At 36.9% G+C, this 20,229-nt stretch overlaps 2 protein-coding genes, 1 long non-coding RNA gene and 1 pseudogene across 4 annotated transcripts in view; all 4 read right to left on the reverse strand.

Moving 5' to 3' along the window:
* Nucleotides 1–20,229, reverse strand: part of LOC309510221 (NACHT, LRR and PYD domains-containing protein 3-like) — a 343,190-nt pseudogene that overhangs the window by 122,381 nt on the left and 200,580 nt on the right. The gene's annotated exons all lie outside the window — the stretch shown is intronic.
* On the reverse strand, nucleotides 4,440–8,369 carry LOC309510216 (NLR family CARD domain-containing protein 3-like). Its single transcript, XM_082191249.1, has 2 exons — nucleotides 6,403–8,369; nucleotides 4,440–4,598 (listed from the first exon to the last, which is right to left on the reverse strand). Exon 1 carries the CDS (start codon nucleotides 8,218–8,220, stop codon nucleotides 6,409–6,411), a length of 1,812 nt encoding a protein of 603 aa, XP_082047375.1. The 5' UTR covers nucleotides 8,221–8,369; the 3' UTR covers nucleotides 4,440–4,598; nucleotides 6,403–6,408.
* LOC309510223 lies at nucleotides 8,943–9,971 on the reverse strand. The gene is made up of 2 exons (XR_014210265.1): nucleotides 9,376–9,971; nucleotides 8,943–9,184 (listed from the first exon to the last, which is right to left on the reverse strand). It is a non-coding gene; the product is annotated as an uncharacterized lncRNA (long non-coding RNA).
* On the reverse strand, nucleotides 10,528–15,655 carry LOC309510219 (uncharacterized protein). Its single transcript, XM_082191252.1, has 4 exons — nucleotides 15,186–15,655; nucleotides 14,891–15,004; nucleotides 13,317–13,430; nucleotides 10,528–12,039 (listed from the first exon to the last, which is right to left on the reverse strand). Exons 1-4 carry the CDS (start codon nucleotides 15,233–15,235, stop codon nucleotides 11,841–11,843), a joined length of 477 nt encoding a protein of 158 aa, XP_082047378.1. The 5' UTR covers nucleotides 15,236–15,655; the 3' UTR covers nucleotides 10,528–11,840.

A 20,229-nucleotide genomic window follows, 5' to 3' on the forward strand; every position in this document is an offset into this window, starting at 1 on the left:
GTTCAAACGGCAGTGTCTGTCAACACTCGTGGGCGGGGCCTGTGCTGTAGTGACGTCACTAAAACAGCATTCTGAAAACAGGTCGTTGGTAGACACTGCTGATGATTTATGGGGATTAATAAAAAAGGAGTGAGTGGATTTTTATCACTATTGGGTGGTTCTGTACACACACTGCCAACACACATTTATGTCCAAACAGCATGCAAAAGTGAATGTTGCATAATATGGGACCTTTAATATAAAAATTTCTCTGGCTGCTATAATTGTGTTTATAAAGCACAATTGTTGTAGCAAAAAAAGCCATGAGAAAATGAGATCAGGTGATGTCGGCTGTTTATTGATGATGACGACGATATCATCATGTAATTGCCTGAATCCCTGATCTTATTCAATGTCTAATGCTATGATTATATAGGACTTGTGATTTTAAAACTGTTTTATTCATAATCATTAATGGCAAAAGAAGTCATGTCTAGCAGTGTTGTTTATCAAATAATATACTTGGTTTTTAAAAACTAGTATTTAGTGCACAAAAACCTTTCATCTATGGCATTACTTGGACGCACACAGACATCAAGAAACAGCATATGAATCTCAACAATGGTGACATTCAAACAAAATATCCAGATAATCAGATCAACTCTGAGCATAAAACAAGCTATAAAAAATCCAGCTGCATAATTTGTTAAATTACATGCTGGGAGATAAGGGTGAGTTTTGATTGGTGGTACCCAGCATGCACTGCAGCATGAAGCATTTCATTGACTGTCACCATTGTTGAGAGTCATACACTGATGGCTAAGTAATAATGTAGAGGAAAAAGTTTAATGCTTTAAATGCTTTTAAAATCCTTTACATTATTTGATAAACAACATTACTCTCATGCTGTAAAATTAAATGGCTTCTATTATAAAACAATATTAAAACCACAAGTCCAACATGATCAAAACATTAGACCCAGAATAATATCAGGGATTCAGGCAATTACATGATGATATGGTCGTCATCATCATCAATAAACAGCCAACATCACCCGACCTCATTTTCTCATGGCTTTTTTTGCTACAACAATTGTGTTTTATAAACACACAATTATAGCAGCCAGAGACATTTTTATATTAAAAAGTCAAGCGTCAAGAGCCCAACTAAAGCAAACGCTAACTACCATCATGGTGTCTTTAAAATACAAAATATGATTTCTTTAAACCGGAAATTAAATAAAGTAAATCTGGTCTCAAATTGACATCGACACTTTGACGTCAATATGACTTTCATTTTTGACCTATTTCGTGACGTCATTTTGACATCAAGGTGCCCGCTGGGAAGGGCAAGACATTTAAGCTATGTTTGAAATTGCGCTGCCAGAGAGAGCGAGACTAAAAATCACCCGCGCGTGTGAAACGCGCTTTACAAATAAACTTGACGCGCCTTGCATGTCTAATAACAAGCAAAAACTGTGTTACAATGAATCTGACGTGCAAGTAAAAATGTAGGCTATCTGTCCAACAACGTTTTTCTACTTTACCACAGTAAAGAATCTGAATATAATAGGCCTAATTAAAAGCAAACCAAGGAAGAAACGTTTATAATCCCCTTAGAAAATCGAGACGTGACTGAAGATTTGAGGGGAAAAAACAAGAGATTACATGCAGGGATGAGTCACGATTTTTGAATATTCGATTAGTTTATTTAATTAATGAATTATAGAATATCGAATAGGTTGTGTAATTATTCTCTAAAATAAAATATCCATGTTTTTGGTGCTAATGCGGTGGTGACGCGTTCATATAATTACGTTCTGTAATAAGGTCCTGTGTCCTGAATGTTCAAGGACAAAGTTTTTGCACTTCCCTCCTAAATTGCACTTCAGTAAATGTGTAGAAGATGTTCACAGATTTAATGTGACATTTGAAGTGAGTTGAGCAGTCTTATTATCCTAATTTTTTGTAATGCCTTTGAATAATATGGGGGACATGAATCGCAATATATCGCAGAATCGAATCGCAATACTTGCTGTATCGCAATACGTTAAGAATCGCAATAATATTGAATCATGGCCCAAATATCACAATACTATCGGATTGTCAAATTTTTGCCAATTCCCACCTCTAGAACCAATGAAATGTGATTTTCAAACTCATACTGATTTAAACAAAATGATTTTACCCACACTGACTGACACATCCGAAGCGTGCCTCAAAGACGCCTCAGACAGCGCGTGATCCCGATATACACTTATACCTACACAGAATTACAGTGTTTCAAAATATCTGTCTTGGCGAGTATTCAAGCAAACATAATCTGCTATGTCTTAAGTGAACGTTTGGTTAACTGTTGGGGAAAAACATCTGATGTGTAACATTATATTAGACCCATGCAGTACAGTAGGTCTGAATATATAGTCTTTTTCATTAATGTTAATCAAACAATTGTGGTACCATGGGGGAAAAATTCTAAATTTGGTGTTATTACCAGAGATTTTAAGGCAGGGGTGGGCAAACTTTTTGGCTCAAGGGCCACACTGGGTTTTAAAATTTGACAGAGGGCCGGCCCAGTAGCAGATTATGAAACACAATCTCATGAAAGTGCGTATCTATACCACAAATTTTATTTCTCGTGCCATTTATACGCCAAGAATGTTTTTTGCGTGCATATGCTACGCACTGTAAACCCCTTGGTTAGGATTAGGGGTGCGGAGTGCGTGCCTATTAAACGCCATAAAGTGCGTATCATATGCACGCGAAAACTGCGTATCATAAGTAGGCTACTACAAATACAATTCGTGGTATTCGCACTTTCATGAGATCGGGCTGAGCAAACACATTTACGTTGTGGAAACGTCTGCGCGAAATTCAACAACTGAGAGACGACATTCTGACAATACATTTTTTATGCTAGATATCCCCCATTTAGCATGTTATGTTTTGAGGTTAATTTTTAATTAGTTAGATGTTAGATAATTATAGCCTATACTTTTTAAATATTGTTTATCCTTATTATTATTTAATGGGCCTAACAGTAAATTAGAAACAAAACACCTGCAAGTGTACACTTAGAAGAGTAAAAATGACAGAAATTAATTCAACTTTATTAAAACTGCATATGGCAATCAATTTACACTTCCAAAAGTCATACATTTGTGGAAAAAACGAAATAAACGAATATACAAATTTATTTTTAAGTATACTAAAATAAAACATAAAAAGCAAAGGCAGATCAGAACATTTAATGAACAAAACCGGGTTCTGTACATGGCAGACAGGGGGCGATAAAGGTCGGTAAACGGAATCAGTCAGGATACATCCACAAATCCAGAGGAGCAAAGAAACTAAATAGCAGACAAATCAAAGGAAAAACTAAACGGGTGTGCAAGCGGTTACCAAACATTTTTTTTCTCTGTGAGTTTCCAAAAAAGGAAAAAACATTAACGTGCAACAAGTCTATGCGCTCAAGTCGCTGTCTGTTTGGTTTCCATGGTGACGCGTCATTGCTTGTTACGTGACACACCGCAGCCACAACAGCGCTGAATGAATGATGATCTGCTTTTATGTCATTTTTCCTTTTTTACATTTGTTAGCTATGGCATGAAATATCTGATATTCCGATTGTCAAATATATGCAACGCAATATATATATATAACGCAAAGTATTGCAAGAAAAAGGCTAAATGAATGCGATCTTAAGACAATTTTTTAAATACTCGACGGGCCGGATTAAACAGCCTAACGGGGCCGTATGTGGCCCGCGGGCCGTAGTTTGCCCACCCCTGTTTTAAGGTATGGTTGGTAGATGATTTTGTTTTGGAACCTTCAGAAAACGTTTAACTCGATTTTTCTCAAAATTGACTTTGACAATTAAAGTCAAACAGGTGTAGCTCAGTCATGAACATTTGCTCATTGCGACTCATTTTGCCAGAACGGGTCACGTATGTCAGCAGACGCATATGTAAAATCAAAACTGCCTAATGTTACTTGATGAAATGTCGACGCAGGACGAGGTATAGGACTGTGAAGCTTTGGGGGTGTTGCTGGACTTGAACTTCTGAATCCGATCCAGACGTAGTCTGAATATCTAATATCTAAAAATTCTTAAATCAAGATACATAAGAATTTTTCAGTATACAAGACTTAACATTTTAAGTTATTGTGCTAAATTTATCTTAAATTAAGAATACAAAAAAGAAAAGAAGACAAAAATACGGAGAAAGAAATTTATTTTCTGCGGGGTAGTCCTAAAATTGACATCAAAGCATTTAGTCCAGGGTTCCTCAAATCCGGTTTTGAAGTGCCGCTGTCCTGCAGAGTTTAGTAAGGTAAGTAACTCAGTAAGGCAGCGGCCCTCCAGTGCCAGATTTGTAGAACCTTGATTTAGTCTTACAGAAGACATTAACATGTCTGACTATGATATACTGTAGATGATCTTACCGGAGTTTCTCCAGTTTACAGTCAGGATCCTCCAGTACAACAGAAAGAAGCTTCACACCCGGATCTCGTAGGTTTCTATTATTCAGATCCAGTTTTCTCAGTTGTGAGGGGTTTGATATCAGAACTGAAGTCAGAGCAGCAGAATCTTTCTCTGTGACTCCACAATCACTCAAACTGTAGAGAGATGAAAATCATACTTGGTAAACACTATGAACTGAAAACAAAAAGCAATAGAAAATTGAGAAAAAATAGACAATTTGTAGATGGAGTAAAGAAAACACTGCACTTGGTCACCAATGGATGGCATTGTCTCAAAATTACTCAGGAACCTTGAGGTAATGGTGTCACAGATTACAATTGGAGAGAGTTAAGTGTGAATAAAAGACAAATGGGACATGGTGTGGACTCAGGATAACAAACTCTCAGTGTGCAAAAGAACAAGATTCTGAACAGACACGACATATACAACATAAAATTAAGCCAACTAACTCCATGCTTTGCTCTAAATGTAAGACCGCATTCTTGGGCTAGAATTCTTGGCCTCCCTTGCAGGTGAATAACCAATAAACATGCTATATGAATATTTTATTTTTTGTCCGTTGTTGCCAGGAAAACTGGATCAGTGATAAATCACTCTGTTTGTCTAGCATATAATTAAGAAAAATTATTCCCATGACAAGAATTTTACTACCATCAACTGATATCTCAACCATGATAGCCTTTTTTTTTAAATAACATTTGTGCTTTACTATGTCATATTATACATGCTTTATTATATATATTATGATGTCATATTTATAGATTTTGACCTTTGCCTTTTTAGTCCAGTCTTTGGCTCTATCCAGTTGATGTTGTTTACCTCTATTATAAGAGTTGGGCTTTGTTTGTCTGTTTAATATGTAATACTTAAAATGTTAAAGGATTAGTTCACCCAAAAATGAAAATTATGTCATTAATGACTCACCCTCATGTCGTTCCAAGCCCGTAAGACCTCCGTTCATCTTCGGAACACAGTTTAAGATATTTTAGATTTAGTCCGAGAGCTTTCTGTCCCTCCATTGAAAATGTATGTACGGTATACTGGCCATGTCCAGAAAGGTAATAAAAACATCATCAGAGTAGTCCATGTGACATCAGTGGGTTAGTTAGAAGTTTTTGAAGCATCGAAAATACTTTTTGTGCGCAAAAAAAAAAAAAAAACCACTTTATTCCACTATTAATTTCCTTCTCTCTGGGCCTCGAGTTAGTTCACGTAGTGTAACAGCGTAGCGCTTCTGTGTTATACGTCACACGTAAGCTCACTATTGGCCGACGCTGGTCATGTGTGTGGTCAAACTTCTAACTAACCCACTGATGTCAAATGGACTACTTTGATGATGTTTTTATTACCTTTCTGGACATGGACAGTATACCGTACATACATTTTCAATGGAGGGACAGAAAGCTCTCGGACTAAATCTAAAATATCTTAAACTGTTCCGAAGATGAACGGAGGTCTTACGGGCTTGGAACGACATGAGGGTGAGTCATTAATTACATAATTTTCATTTTTGGGTGAACTAACCCTTTAATGAAAACCTCAACTAAGTAGTCAAGTTTCATTGTCAAATTTGCAACAATAAAGAATTAACTTTTAACGTGGATCAAATCCATATAAATGGTTTAAGTACTTATTCATTTGTAACATTAAACTTGTTTATTTTAAATGAATCCTCATGTTGAAGACATTGGCTGTCAGGTGCTTTAACACAAGTTTGAGTCAGCTTGTATTGTTTCCCAATCACATCTCCCCGTCATTATTCACATCAATAAAATAGATAAATTCAAATTTTAAAAAATCAGAAAAACAATAAAAACAAGTATGCTGCCATATTGCTCCTATTACTGATACAATAAATGTTCGTATGTTTCTTAGATTTATGATCTTTTGATTTTCTTTTGTTTTAACAGTAAAGTGATAGTTTTCACTGATACTTACTGAACTTTAAATCACGGGCAGCAGCTTCTGAAGAACCTTCAGTTTTTCAGCTTTATTGTTTTCTCCAACAAATGTATTAATATCAAACTTCTCCAGACTCTTCTCTGATGTCAACAACACAAAACCTACAGCTGACCACTGAGATGAAGAGAGTCTGGCTTCACTTATTGTTCCAGATTTCAGATACTGTTGTATTTCCTCCACTAGTGACTGGTCACCCAGTTCATTCAGACAGTGGAACAGATTGATGGATTTCTCTGGAGAGTCAATGGTCCTGATCTTCTCCTTGATGTACTCAACTGTTTTCTCATTGCTGTCAGAACTCCTTCTTCTCAGTGTCATTAGTCCCTGAAGGAGAATCTGATGAGACTCCACTGACAAACCCAGAAGGAAGCGCAGGAAAAGGTCCAGATGCCCATTTTTACTCTGTAGAGCCTCATTCACGGCTCTCTCATGGAGCTCAGAAAATGAAACATATTCTGGTAAATCGAGTTTAAACCAGTTCTTAAATATAGACAACACACCTGTTATAGAGACTATGTCAAATACATTTCTGTTGTTGTTTGTGAAGCAGAGGTGCACATATAAAGCTGCTAGATGTTCCTGAACACTCAGATGAACAAAGCAGAAGACTTTCGCCTGATACAGGCCTGACTCCTCTCTGAAGATCTGAGTGCACAATCCTGAGTACACTGATGCTTCTGTCACATCAATGCCACACTCTCTCAGGTCTTCCTCACAGAAGATCACATTTCCTTTCACAAGCTGCTGAAAAGCCACTTTCCCCAGTTTGAGGATCATGTCTTCATTTGTCAGGTTCTTCTCATAGTCCTTCTCATGTTTTATGTTGGACTGAAGGATCAGGAAGTGTGTGTACATTTGAGTGAGAGTCTTGGGAATCTCTCCACTCTCTGCTTCACTCAACATCTTCTCTAGAACAGTGGCTGAGATCCAGCAGAACACTGGGATGTGGCACATGATGTAGAGGCTCCTTGATGACTTCAGGTGTGAGATGATTGTATTGGCCAGACTCTGATCACTGATTCTCTTCCTGAAGTATTCCTCCTTCTGTGGCTCATTGAAGCCTCGTACCTCTGTCACTCGATGGACACACTCAGAGGGGACGAGATCGGCTGCTGCTGGTCTAGAGGTGATCCAGATCAGAGCAGAGGGAAGCAGATTCCCCGCAATGAGGTTCGTCAGCAGTGCGTCCACTGATTTATTTTTGTTTACATCTCGTAGAGTCTCATTCCTTTGAAAATGTAAGGGAAGACGACACTCATCCAGACCATCAAAGATGAACAACACTTTATATTTGTCACTGGATATTTCCATTTCTTTTGTTTCAGGAAAAAACACATGAAGAAGATCTGAAAGACTGAATGTTTTGCCCTTCATCAAATTGATCTCTCTGAAAGGTAGTGGAAATATGAGCTGGACGTCCTGATTCACTTTGCCTTCAGCCCAGTCTAGGATGAACTTCTGCACAGAGACTGTTTTTCCAATGCCAGCGACTCCCTTTGTCAGCACAGTTGTGATGGGTTTGTATTGTCCAGGTAAAGGTTTAAAGATGTCATTGCATTTGATGGGTTTGTCCTCTGTTGCTGCTCTCCTGGATTGTGTCTCAATCTGTCTCACCTCATGTTCATTACAGATCTCTCCACTGTCACCCTCTGTGATGTAGAGCTCTGTGTAGATCTCATTCAGGAGTGTTGGGTTTCCCTGCTTTGCTGTTCCCTCATTCAGACACTTAAACTTCTTCATCAGATTTGATCTAAATGTGTTGAGGACTTCATGGCTGCAAAATTCAAATTCCATGTTACATGTATTACATAAGTTAAATATAGAGATAAATATATAGAGTAAAATGTCTTATTTATTCTCTGTATCATGACCAAGAACATATCATAATATTTAGGAAATGTGTTAATTATTAATGTGTTTTAATTTTGATCTCAATCTAAAATTCCACACTTTACCTGACACCAGCATCCCTGCTTTCATTAACCCTCTGAGGTCTGAGGTGTTTTTGGGGCCCTGGAGGTGTTCTGACATGCTCTGGCATTTGTTTTTTTTTCAGTTATTTATAAACATGTTAATAGCAAAAGTGTAAATTCACTCTATATAACACAAACAGGGCTAGCATAATATCTGATCAACATGCTTGTAAATCTTTGTATTTTTAAGAGAATAATGTTTATGCGTGGTTATTTAAAAAAAATTTCAGCAACTTTCTTTTTTTAAGAACACAAAACACATTCTAAATATGTGCCCACAAGACTCTTGACTAATATATGTTGTCGTTTCTAGTTCTGGCTTCAAAATGATGTGAAATTCATCCTGCCTGATCGTTCTCTTAAAACAATACATTGATTTAAACATTGTAAAACAGTTTTTTTTGTCAGAAGAGGTTTATGCGTGGGAGGGGTAATCGCTCATCAATATTAATGAGATTCAGACCAGGGGTGTGACATAGACACTCCCCCAATGACTAATGGGCCATCAAGAGAGGCAGCCTGAACAAAGAGGAGATTCAAAGGTTTTGTTTTTCACTGTTTTATTGTAATTCCTCTATGAGGAGGAACTAAATGTTTTAAATTTGCAATGTTTTAAACTCAGCTGTGGTCCAGGTTCCCGTGCAGGCAGGAATCTCAGAGTCTGTGGAACCATATCAATGTCAGTCTCTGTTTTCCATGACAGAGTAGACTGCTTGTTGCTTGTCTGAATGTTTGTCTTGGCCCTCTTTGCAACAGGTGTCTGATGATCACCATCACCTTTATAGCTGTAAAACAAACAAACAACTGTGAGCATGTTTATTACACAAAATATAACAACTGCATTTCAATCATAATAAGTAACATTGGCCAGATGCAAAGCCATACAGACACATAATGTTTGTATGGACTATGTAAAACCAGAATATGTAAACAGAATTATACTAATATCTGAAAGAAAGGGAATAAGTGTACTTACTTTTCAGTTGTTCTCAAAACTGAACGACACCTGTCGCGTGCCCTCCCAGTGCGAGTTGCAGGTGAGGGTGAGAGTGATGCTACCACATTCCTATAAAAATAATAATATTAATATTAATAAAGGTTGAACAAAGTACTATGCCAGCACATGCATAACTGATGGACAGTCAGCATTTTGGTAAAACAACAAAAATAAGCTCTTTTATACTAACATTACCAATCACTAATTGTAATATTGTGCATACATAACAAGTATATAAACAAAATTGGTCTAACATCTGTAAAATAGTGGGTAAATATGTACTTACTCCTTCTGATTTCTGTCTGTGTTGCTGCGTGCCCTCTTAGTGCGAGTTGCAGTGAGAGGTGAGAGTGAGCAACCTACATCATTCCTTTCAAAAAAAGTTGAAAACTATTATTATCATATAGAGTACTATTCCAGCACATGCACAACTGATGGGCATTAGCATGCTGATAAGATAGCACAAAGAAAAAATATGTAACATTATCAACCAACCTCCAAAAATAAATAAACTCATACAGGCTCATATTGTAATAAGTATATAAACAAAATTGCACAAACATTGGTAAATATGTACTTACTCTTTCTGACGTTCAACTGTGTTGCTGCGTGCCCTCCGAGTTGCAGATGAAGGAGATGCAGCATTCCTGTTTTAAAAAAAGTTGAAAACTATTATAACATAAATATTTCAAAGTATATTACCATTAGTCTATATGAATAACTGATGCAAATAATTGTAGACACGTGCTGTAGGCATATATTGTGTGTCAATAGGCCATTACGGAGATAGCACAACGCAAACATTAACACATTTGCAATTCATCAGCTGGGCATATTTACACATTTCAGCACATACACACATTTGCAATAGATATTTGCAAGCACTCTTCATTTAAATATAAATTACTCTGAATGGAAATGGTCCAACCAGTAAAATCTGTAGCCTACATTTATTTAAAATAGCTTGTCAACTAATTTCTCTGTACTGTAGGCTAATTGGCCTACGTGTTGTAGCCTAGTCATTAAAATTAAATAAAACAATTTAGTTCATATTTAGGTTTAAATAAAATCATTATTTTTTTTTTATTTCATTTATGTTGATTATTATGAAAAGTGAAAAGCATGATCATGCGCAATCGCGAGACAAATGGAGTGGGCAGAGAAGATTTTGACCATTTCATTAAGTTTATTTTTTGTATAAAGCCTTTCTTTAAAGTGAATTTCGTTTTGTATTAATTGTATCTTAATTTTAATAGTTGTTTCATCAACCAAATGCCTGTATTTAAAACATAAGAATTAAAAATAGCAGGAACTGGAGGCCTCATAAATGAACCCAAACTCATAAGCTTTGCCTAAAATACCAGAGAAATATATAGAAAGCTCGAAATGTGTTATTTTAAACAAAACTATTAAAAACGAAAGAAAACAGACTGCATGAAGCCTCTCTCCTACTTTATAAAGCATAGCCTAGACAATTTAAATATAATTACTCTGAATGACAAGTATGGAAATGGTCCAACCAGTAAAATATGTAGCCTACGTTTATACAAAATAGCTTGTCAACTAATGCAAGTAAATTTAAAAAGACTTACTCATCCGAAATATCCACGGCTGGATCAAGTCGCTCTTCAAAAATACAAACGTTCGTTGTCAGAGTCCTGTTCTTCTTCTGAGGAAAAAGTGAACTCTTCATCACTATCCAGGACGAGCTGAAGGGCTGTGTGTCATCTTCCAACGGCGCAGGAAAGTGAGTGAATGAAACTTGCTGGTTTTAAAGCATTTCAGGGGGCTTTTTACCTTATTTTGCATAGATCACCTCAGCACATTATCTTATGAATAGCGCGCTCTGCGAGTGGGTGTGAACTCATTTCAGGGGGCTTTTTACCTTATTTTGCATAGATCACCTCAGCACATTATCTTATGAATAGCGCGCTCTGCGAGTGGGTGTGAACTCATTTCAGGGGGCTTTTTACCTTATTTTGCATAGATCACCTCAGCACATTATCTTATGAATAGCGCGCTCTGCGAGTGGGTGTGAACTCATTTCAGGGGGCGTTTACCTTATTTTGCATATCACCTCAGCACATTATCTTATGAATAGCGCGCTCTGCGAGAGGGCGTGAACTAATTACAGATAATTAGATGAGACGGGAGAAACTGTACTTCTCTTTAGTTTCATACAGATTACATTGCAGGAGAATATTTGTTTTGAATGTGAACTGTTTTATTTTAAAGTAGAAATTTAAAGCTTTCTTTAGACGCATGTTTCATGGTTGTGTGATAAGTATTCGCTGAGTTTTCCAGACTTGTTTCAGAAAGATTTTTGCGGAGACAGAGTGAGCTGAAAGCGCACCCTGTTTATTTTATTTATTTAAAAATAAAAACAAGGTTTTGATGTTAATGTGAGTGTACACAAAAAAAAGAAGACCCTCTATAGTTTATAATCATGTATTTATTTTATTTATATGACCATAAATGACGGATTTTTTAAAGTTTATGTTGCTGCTATGTGAAAAAAATCCAGCAAAACGCGTGGGCGCGTTTCTCGACCTCAGAGGGTTAAAGTCCTGTAGTTGATTCATAGATTGGTCATTCTTCTTACAGGCGGGTTTTGTTACTGCTGATCTTTGTGGTGGGATTGACCTTAAACATCATGAAGAGAATCAAGAATCAGACACTCTGATATTGGTGGATTTGTTTTATATTACCTTAATAATTCACTGTCACCCTCTGAAAACAGATAATAAGTAAATGCACTTATTAATAAATCAACTGCTCAAGGGCACAACTGTAAAAATACTAAAAACAAAAACTATGAAAAAAAGTTTGTCAAGACAAACTTTGTGTTAGCTTGAGAAAGCTTGTTATATATTGTACATATTAAACTAAAATAATACATTGTTTATTGATTGCTTATAATTTAACATCATGTCAGTTGTCAGAGCTATTTTAATGGTGAGAATAAAAGTAGCAAAATATAAAAAGAGAAATAAACTAAAAACTAAATTTACAAAAGTTTTTAAACTAATTCAGCCTCACTTAATAAAAAAAAAATCTATTAATACGAATCAACAGAATAAAAACAGAGTCCTAGAGGAGTTAAAACCATCGCATTCCGTTAAAATCTGCTTTAAAGATAGTGGACTCTGTCATAAGAGGCATAAAGGAGGATCTTCAACTGATAACAAAACCTTGTGCCTATTTGGCAATATGTGCAGATGATTTGGTCCCAGTGATTATCAGAGTAGAAACAATGTTTTCTATCAACAACAGGATTAATTTCATAAAGTTTAAAGGTCATATGATGCGATTTCTTGTTTTCCTTTTTCTTTAGTGTGTTATGTAGCTGTTAGTGCAAGTATAAGATCTGCAGAGTTACAAAGCTCAAAGTGTAAAACCTTAAGAGATATTCTTTATAAAAGTTATAAAGGCTCAGCCACGCCTTCCTAAAACTCTTCTTTCAAACTCGCCCCAACAAATCTAGGTCAGAGAGTGGGGGCAGAGTTTCATAAATAAATGTATACGCAAAGAAAGAAGGCGTAACTTTTGTTCTCGCTGTATTATTGTTGCCGCCAGCGCCGCCATGTCGTGGAGACGTGTCCAAAAGAGGACACAATTAGAAAACAATGCTTAAACTTTATTTACAACTGTTCCAGAACAGTACAACTAAAATATTCGACTGTGTGATGCGCAATTTTCGGAGGACTGTTTCCAGACCCTGCGAGAGTACAAGGCAGGCCGTGCACAAAGCTGATTCTAAAAAGTGGGGCAAGTCCATATTTGCTTGTGCATTCTGGCGCTTCTGACTCACACACAGCCTGTAAGTATGTTTTTTTTATATTTTAAGAATTTGCTACTGACTATTCAAAAATCTCTTTTATTCAAATATTTAAATGTCTTTAAGAAATGTTATAGCCTACCTGAGATCAGTCTGTGTATCGTCATTCTTAAAATCTATTGGATGACCCATAGACCCGTCACTCCTCAAAGACACACAGCTGGGCGCTGGTTCTGATCTCTCCTGCTGAACTGAACTATAACAAAATAGATTTAATTAGTTTTTGATGATAATCATCATATGCAAGATCTTCATACTGTTTGGATGAAAAGCACTTGAGGAGGGTTTAGACATTGTTTTCAAGAAATTCATTTAAAACAGACATCTCTTTTATTATGGGCCTATAAAAGGTTATTTCATTTGGAAATATGTTCAGATGATATGGTCCCATGAATTGTCTGAGTAGAAACAATGTCGTAACTTTTGTTCTCGCTGTATTATTGTTGCCGCCAGCGCCGCCATGCAAAGATGATCGCTCATCTTGGACATCTGCATTTTCCGGATCAGAATCGGGCTCGAATTGATAAGGTAGTTCTGACATGATCACATGCCTTTATTGCTTCTGGAGCTGATGTTCCAAATATGGTAAGGGGCGAGACATTTCCGTCACACGCTTGAAGGGGTGGTTGATTATGATTTCACTTTTTTAACTTTAGTTAGTGTGTAATGTTGAAGACGAAGTCCTTAAAAAATGCTAATCAATGAATAGAAGATAACACATAAGCTACCTAAATTCATCAACTAACCATTCAGAAATGTACTGTTGCATTCTACATGTTGTCACTTCTTGAGTCTCTCCATTATTGTCTGACTCTGGTTTGAACATAAACATTGACATTTTCAGTGCATGTCTGTGTGAGGTAAAAGGATAAAATATCTGTGGGGTATTTTGAGCTAAAACTTCACATACACACACTGGGGACATCAAAGATTTATTTTACATCTTGTGAAAAGAGCATTATACCACCCCTTTAAGGTTATCGGGCCAATCACAATGTACTGGCTAGCTGGCCAATCAGAGCACGCCGCGCTTTTCAGAACGATGAGCTTTGTAAAAATCAATGCATTTCAGAAAGGCGGGGCATAGAGAAGCAACAATAATGTACAGTATGTGTAGAATAATGAGTATGTTTGTTTTTTAACCTAAAACCGCATAAACACATTGCATTAAACCAAATACACAAAATAATGTTCTTTTTAGAACCGTCATATGACCCCTTTAATTGTATTACATTGATACCATCTGTTGGTCATTTTTGGAGGAGTCATTTTGGAGGAGGTTATAATGGGTTTGAGGTCATAATGGGTTTGAGGTCAGAATATAGAATAGGGTATTTTTTTGAGCTCTGAATATACATGTAAGGCCACAGCAGCACTGCTGCACATTACCTGCAATTCCACAACGCCCAGGTACCAACAAAAAGGACTGCAGTCCATTTAAAATGACCACAAAAGCTGGGTGTTTCAAATAATATAAGCATCTCTTTCAATAAAATGCTATTTATCTGATTCCAAGCCATGAAATTGGAACACTCATAGATATGTCTCTCTTGCATCAGGTGAAGACAATGTCTATTATGAATATCATAAATACAAAATACAAAACACCATAATATTAAAATGTTAATCATGTCTTTAAGAAATGTTGTAGCCTACCTGAGATCAGCCTGTGTATTGTCATTCTTAAAATCTATTAGATGACCCATAGACCCGTCACTCCTCAAAGACACACAGCTGGGCGCTGGTTCTGATCTCTCCTGCTGAACTGAACTATAACAGAACAGATTTAATTAGTTTTTGATGATAATCATAATATGTAAGATTTTCATTCTGTTTGGATGAAAAGCACTTGAGGAGGGTTTAGACATTGTTTTCAAGAAATTCATTTAAAACAGACATCTCTTTTATTATGGGTCTATAAAGGGTTATTTAATGTATTCATTTAAAGTACCTGCAAACTGGAGAAAAATCTTCATCTCTGGATGTTTGTCTGTCATCCATGATGAAGCTGAACAGTTGAAACAGTCTGATCTCCACTGACACTGGATGTAAATGACGAACAAACACAAAACTAAAGTAATTAAACTTAATTAAACATCTTTATCATTGATCTGATCATGAGAGTTGGAGGTAAATAGATAATGACATCGATGCGTTCACTCAAAAAGGTAATTTGAAAAATCATCACATAGCCTAACTTACAGCACGATACACAAAAGAAACCCCGTTCCTTTACTACAGGATGAAAAATGTCAAACACGTCCTTTCAGAAAAAAAGTATTAATGTGGACGTCACCTGTAAAGGGCCTCAAGACATAAAAAGTCCCCTTGATCCAAATTTAGTCTAACGTTAGATATCCAACCGATTCACAAACTCCTCCATCTTTTCCATCAAGTAGCTAGTACACACATTCCTGTCTACGGTTTTATAAAAGTTTCTGTGAAATACTTACTACTATTTTGTATCGGAACTTAGGAATCGACTGTCTGATTACATGGCGAAACATCAGCTTCCCTTTCAAGGGAACTCGAGCTGCGTCGAGACGCGGTGGGAACGCCCTGCGTGATTGCGTCGTGAAGCACGTGTATAACCAGTCCAATGGAAAGACGAGACGTAATAGGCAGGTGAGATGGTGCTCGATGCAGAGCCAAATGGGAGGAGCTAGAGCTCGAGCTCACCCTTGCTGGATCTAGTGCGAGTTCAACCGTGATGGAGGAAGGACAAGTTTGTTTTGATGCGCAAGATTCTGGCATACATCATATTGTATTTTTCTCTAATATTTGTCGTGATTATGATTAAATATTTATAGTTTCTGTGACAAACGCGTAAACACCCAATAAGAACATTGCTCACACTCTGTGTGTGTGTGTGTGTGTGTGTGTGTGTGTGTGTGTGTGTGTGTGTGTGTGTGTGTGTGTGTGTGTGTGTGTGTGTGTGTGTGTGTGTGTGTGTGTGTGTGTGTGTGTTTCTAAAAACGGTTGAAACGTATCTATGTAGCCTATTATTATTTTATCTTTATAACGGTTTCGTTGTTTTCCTCACTTTTAAAGCTGCTTTGGACAAAAGCGTCTGCTATGATTATGTAAATTACTAGACTTAAAAGGCAATGTGAAAGCTTAGATAGTGCACCCCTATTTATTTTTTGTCCACCGCATTTACGTGTGTGTTATTTGTGAATTAATCTAAATCATCTGATTAATTTATGAAATAAAAAATAATAAGACTAGGTACCTAATCTGCCCTTTTTGTAGAAGTAAAAGCATACTCCAACAGGCCAGTTGTAATTATTATTATTTTTAATTATATGTAGTTATTTATAAGTTATTAATTATATGTAGTTATTTTTAAATTAATTAAACTAAAGAAATAAGAAATGAAAATTTCTCAAATAAAAATGTATATTTACTGTACCAAACACCACTTTTAATACACAATAGTCGCCATACTTTATTAAACAACACTTTATTGGAGGACAAAGCATAAAGTTGATAAAGTAGCAGCATAAAGAAAAATGAGATTCAAGATAAATAAAAATGTGTCTTCAAAAATACGTTACCATCATATGAATCCATTCACAGCTGCTGAAGCCACAACACGAGTGCCAGAGAATCATATTCAGTAACCTACAGAAAACAGATTTGATATTGTGTTGGAAAATAATGATTCATTATCACAGCTAAACTGGTTTCTTGCTCTTCCCTGTACGTCTCTATCATGTTCGTGTTCTTCTTCCTCGTCTAAACAGTTTGTTCAGTTGAAGAACAGAAGATGTGATCACTGATGTGGTGTAGCTTTTTCTCAACCAGAGGAAGAAGTCTCAACATCCCATTGTCAGGCGTTCTCCAGTGCTGGTCTGAAAGTAAAACAAAAAACACAAACCATTCAAATAAAGTTGTTTAATGGACAGTCGGGTCAGCTTATGTTCTGCGTTATTTAAAGCAGTGATGGTTTACTCTGGCCCTCAGCGTCCACTGTCCTGCAGATTTAGCTCCAACCTCAAACCCTCCTGCCTATTGTCTATAAGTAAACCTGAAGACTTTGGTTCAAATTTTCAGATGTGCTCGATTAGGGTTGGAGGTTAACTCTTAATTAACCTCAAAAAGTAGAATGCAAAGGGCCAGAGTTGCCTGTTCCTTACATAAATTTACAAAGCAGCAGTCAGTACATTATATAATATACACATTGAAGTATTATATATATATATATATATATATATATATATATATATATATATATATATATATATAATATTGCAGCACATAATATAAGCGAAGTACTGAACAAAAACAGTTATATCAACAGCAACCTATTTTAAAAGATTTTTAAGAAAGGCATGGTCTCTTTTGAGCCTTTGCCAGTGATGCTTGATTTCTTTCCAGACAACATACTCTTCTGTGAATTGTTTCAAGAGCTTCACTTGGTCAAAAACCAAGTGATAACCAGTACAATGTAAAATTGTCAACATCACAGTAAATTGACCGGTGTTGATTTTCCAGTGTTACAATAAAGTATTAAAATAAAGTGTTGAATCAACACTAAACAGATTGGGTTTAACACCAGAAGTGTCCATTTTAAATAAGAGTTGGTGTCATTTTGCGTTGTTGCAAACATAACTCTCTTTTAGAGTTAACCAAGCCACACCTCCGTTTACGTGCAACCGTCGTTTTGACTGAACCAGAGTCCAGACCACATGCGAACGCCATTTTACTTGTGGAAGAGTCAAGCGTGGGGTAAGTCTAATACTTTAACTTGATAGTAATACAGATAAATCAGACTGTAAATTGATTTCAATGTATACAGTTTATTAGTTTAATCTATTATTCGATCACAAATCACTGTAATAATGAATAATTAACATTAGACAGCCAACGAGCTCTGACGTCTGATTTTTGTATTTTGATTTTTGCCAATGTCATGCCACTTTATAAATTATGTAAAGGTAGTAAAGCCTCGATTAAGCTTAGTTTTGTCTATCATCACGTCTCGCGCACTGTAATTGTTTTTATGCACGTTCACAGGCATTTTCTTTCTGAGCACACTCGACAAAGCCTAAAGTTTTGCGCGCGCGAAGCACAGGCCATTTTACAAGGTTAACTGTTGAATTTCTAGAGTGTTCTACCAGTAACGTTAAATTGGCCTATCAGGAAGATCACTGGACTAAAACTAATTGTTATGATTTTAATTTGAATATTCTTTCGTTGACCGTGGTTCTGTGATAGTCGTGGTTCTGAACTGTGGTAACGTTAAGTTTATCATGTTGTGAAATGATTGATCTGCGTGGTATTATTTTCTGCCAAATATGGGTGTCAAACGCAATTAATTAAAATTTTTGTAGTGAATTAAAGCTCTCAGTTGCCTTTTAAGGAACGAAATCCAGTAATATTTGTTAGTGTTCGCTCTAACACTGTGTGGAACACTCGTCGTGAAATATAGGTAACGTTAGAAATAAGGCACAGCTCTTCACTCATCTCCCTAGGGCTGAAAAATGTAGTTGACATTATCGATAAACGTCAAAACAGATATTGTCGACAGATATTTTCAACTAATAACGCCTGCAATAACGCGGTTTAACCATTGGGACGCTGTAGTGCAAGGCTGTATTGCAGCTGATGCAATAGAAGATGGCGGTTGAAGCTTTTAATGGTGCTGCTTTATTTAATATAGATTTGTGAGGCCAAGATGGCGGCGGTGTAGGTGGTAGTGTTTCTTTGCTCTTCAGGGAAATAAAGGTGAAGTGGTGATATAACCTATTAATCGGACTGGTGATAACGTGAAAAAAATACGTGAAAACGTTATATGATTCTGATTTGACATCTTTATGCATGGGAAAAAGAGGCAAGAAGAAAGTTAAACAAGTTTGGCTTGACACCATGTCTTCCGACGCATCTGGCTCAACTGATCAATTTGAGAATTCAGCATCAGCCTCGAGTAGTGCTGGATTTAAACTTAAGAAAGATACCGAATCACAGTGGTTTGACACATGTCCAAATTTCGACAATGAGGTTGTCACATCCCTCTCGGATACTCCTCAGAGGCCAGCTGCTAAAAAAACGAAACGCGCAGAATCTAACGTTAGTGGAAACGGGAATGAGAATGTCTTGGCGGCTATTCGTGAGCTTGATTCTAAATTAGACAAAACGTTCCAGAAGATTTCGGCGATTGAAACTACCACCGAGGCAACTTCCAAACAAGTCAAAAGTCTAACAGCGACGGTACAACAGCTTATTTTGGATGTTGGCGTGCATAAAGAGGCTCTCGTTCATATGGAATCTGAGGTCCACGCTCTGAGAAAGGAAAACAAATCACTGAAAGCAAGTGTACAGGAGTGTAGACGTTACAGTTGGCGATGGTTTCTAAAGTTGCACGGCGTTGCGGAAAAAGACAATGAGGATGTCCGAAGTGTGGTCCTCAACATCTTAGGGAAGATTGCTCCTGGAGTCGGAGACGGGCTACAGGACAGTGTCGATGTCGTTCATCGTCTGGGTCCGAAGCGGACGGATGGAAAGACCAGATCGATCATAATTCTCTTCTCACAGCGCCGCATTCGTGACATCATTTGGAGTGCTGCTAAAGGTTGCAAGTTTCTAACTGACAATAAACTGCGTCTCTCGGAGCCGCTGTCTCCTGAAGATAGAGCAGCGCGGGATAAGCTGTGGCCTCTTGTGAAGAAGGCAAGGGAGGAGGGCAAGAAGGCAACCTTTCGCAACTCATTTGCTTTGATTGATGGGAAACAAATCTTCTATGCTGATGTCGTGTAAGCCAAGCTGCTGCTCGCACTGGTTACTTTTCTCATGCAAAAATCGAAAAGATGAAACTTGACGACTAACAATATAAACTGTGCAAAAACTTTTAAGTTGTGCACAAATAGGAACTATTTTTGTTCTTCTTTAATTATTGTTACCTTTACTATTAATCTCCTTATTTGTTTATCACCTCGATAACATGTGCTTTGGTTATTATCCACCTATCCCTTTACATTCTGGTAGCTAGTCTA

Source organism: Leuciscus leuciscus (assembly GCF_965113295.1).
Source record: "Leuciscus leuciscus genome assembly, contig: SUPER_11_unloc_5, whole genome shotgun sequence".
Classification (NCBI taxonomy): domain Eukaryota; kingdom Metazoa; phylum Chordata; class Actinopteri; order Cypriniformes; family Leuciscidae; genus Leuciscus; species Leuciscus leuciscus.

Coding starts and splice junctions, on each gene's coding strand:
- LOC309510219 (XM_082191252.1), bottom strand. CDS start 15,235: ATGGATGACAGACAAACATCCAGAGATGAAGATTTTTCTCCAGTTTGC. Junction 15,005..15,185: donor GATTTTTCTCCAGTTTGCAG/GTACTTTAAATG, acceptor GTTCTGTTATAG/TTCAGTTCAGCAGGAGAGAT. Junction 12,040..13,316: donor GATACACAGACTGATCTCAG/GTAGGCTATAAC, acceptor ATGATGTTTAAG/GTCAATCCCACCACAAAGAT.
- LOC309510216 (XM_082191249.1), bottom strand. CDS start 8,220: ATGGAATTTGAATTTTGCAGCCATGAAGTCCTCAACACATTTAGATCA.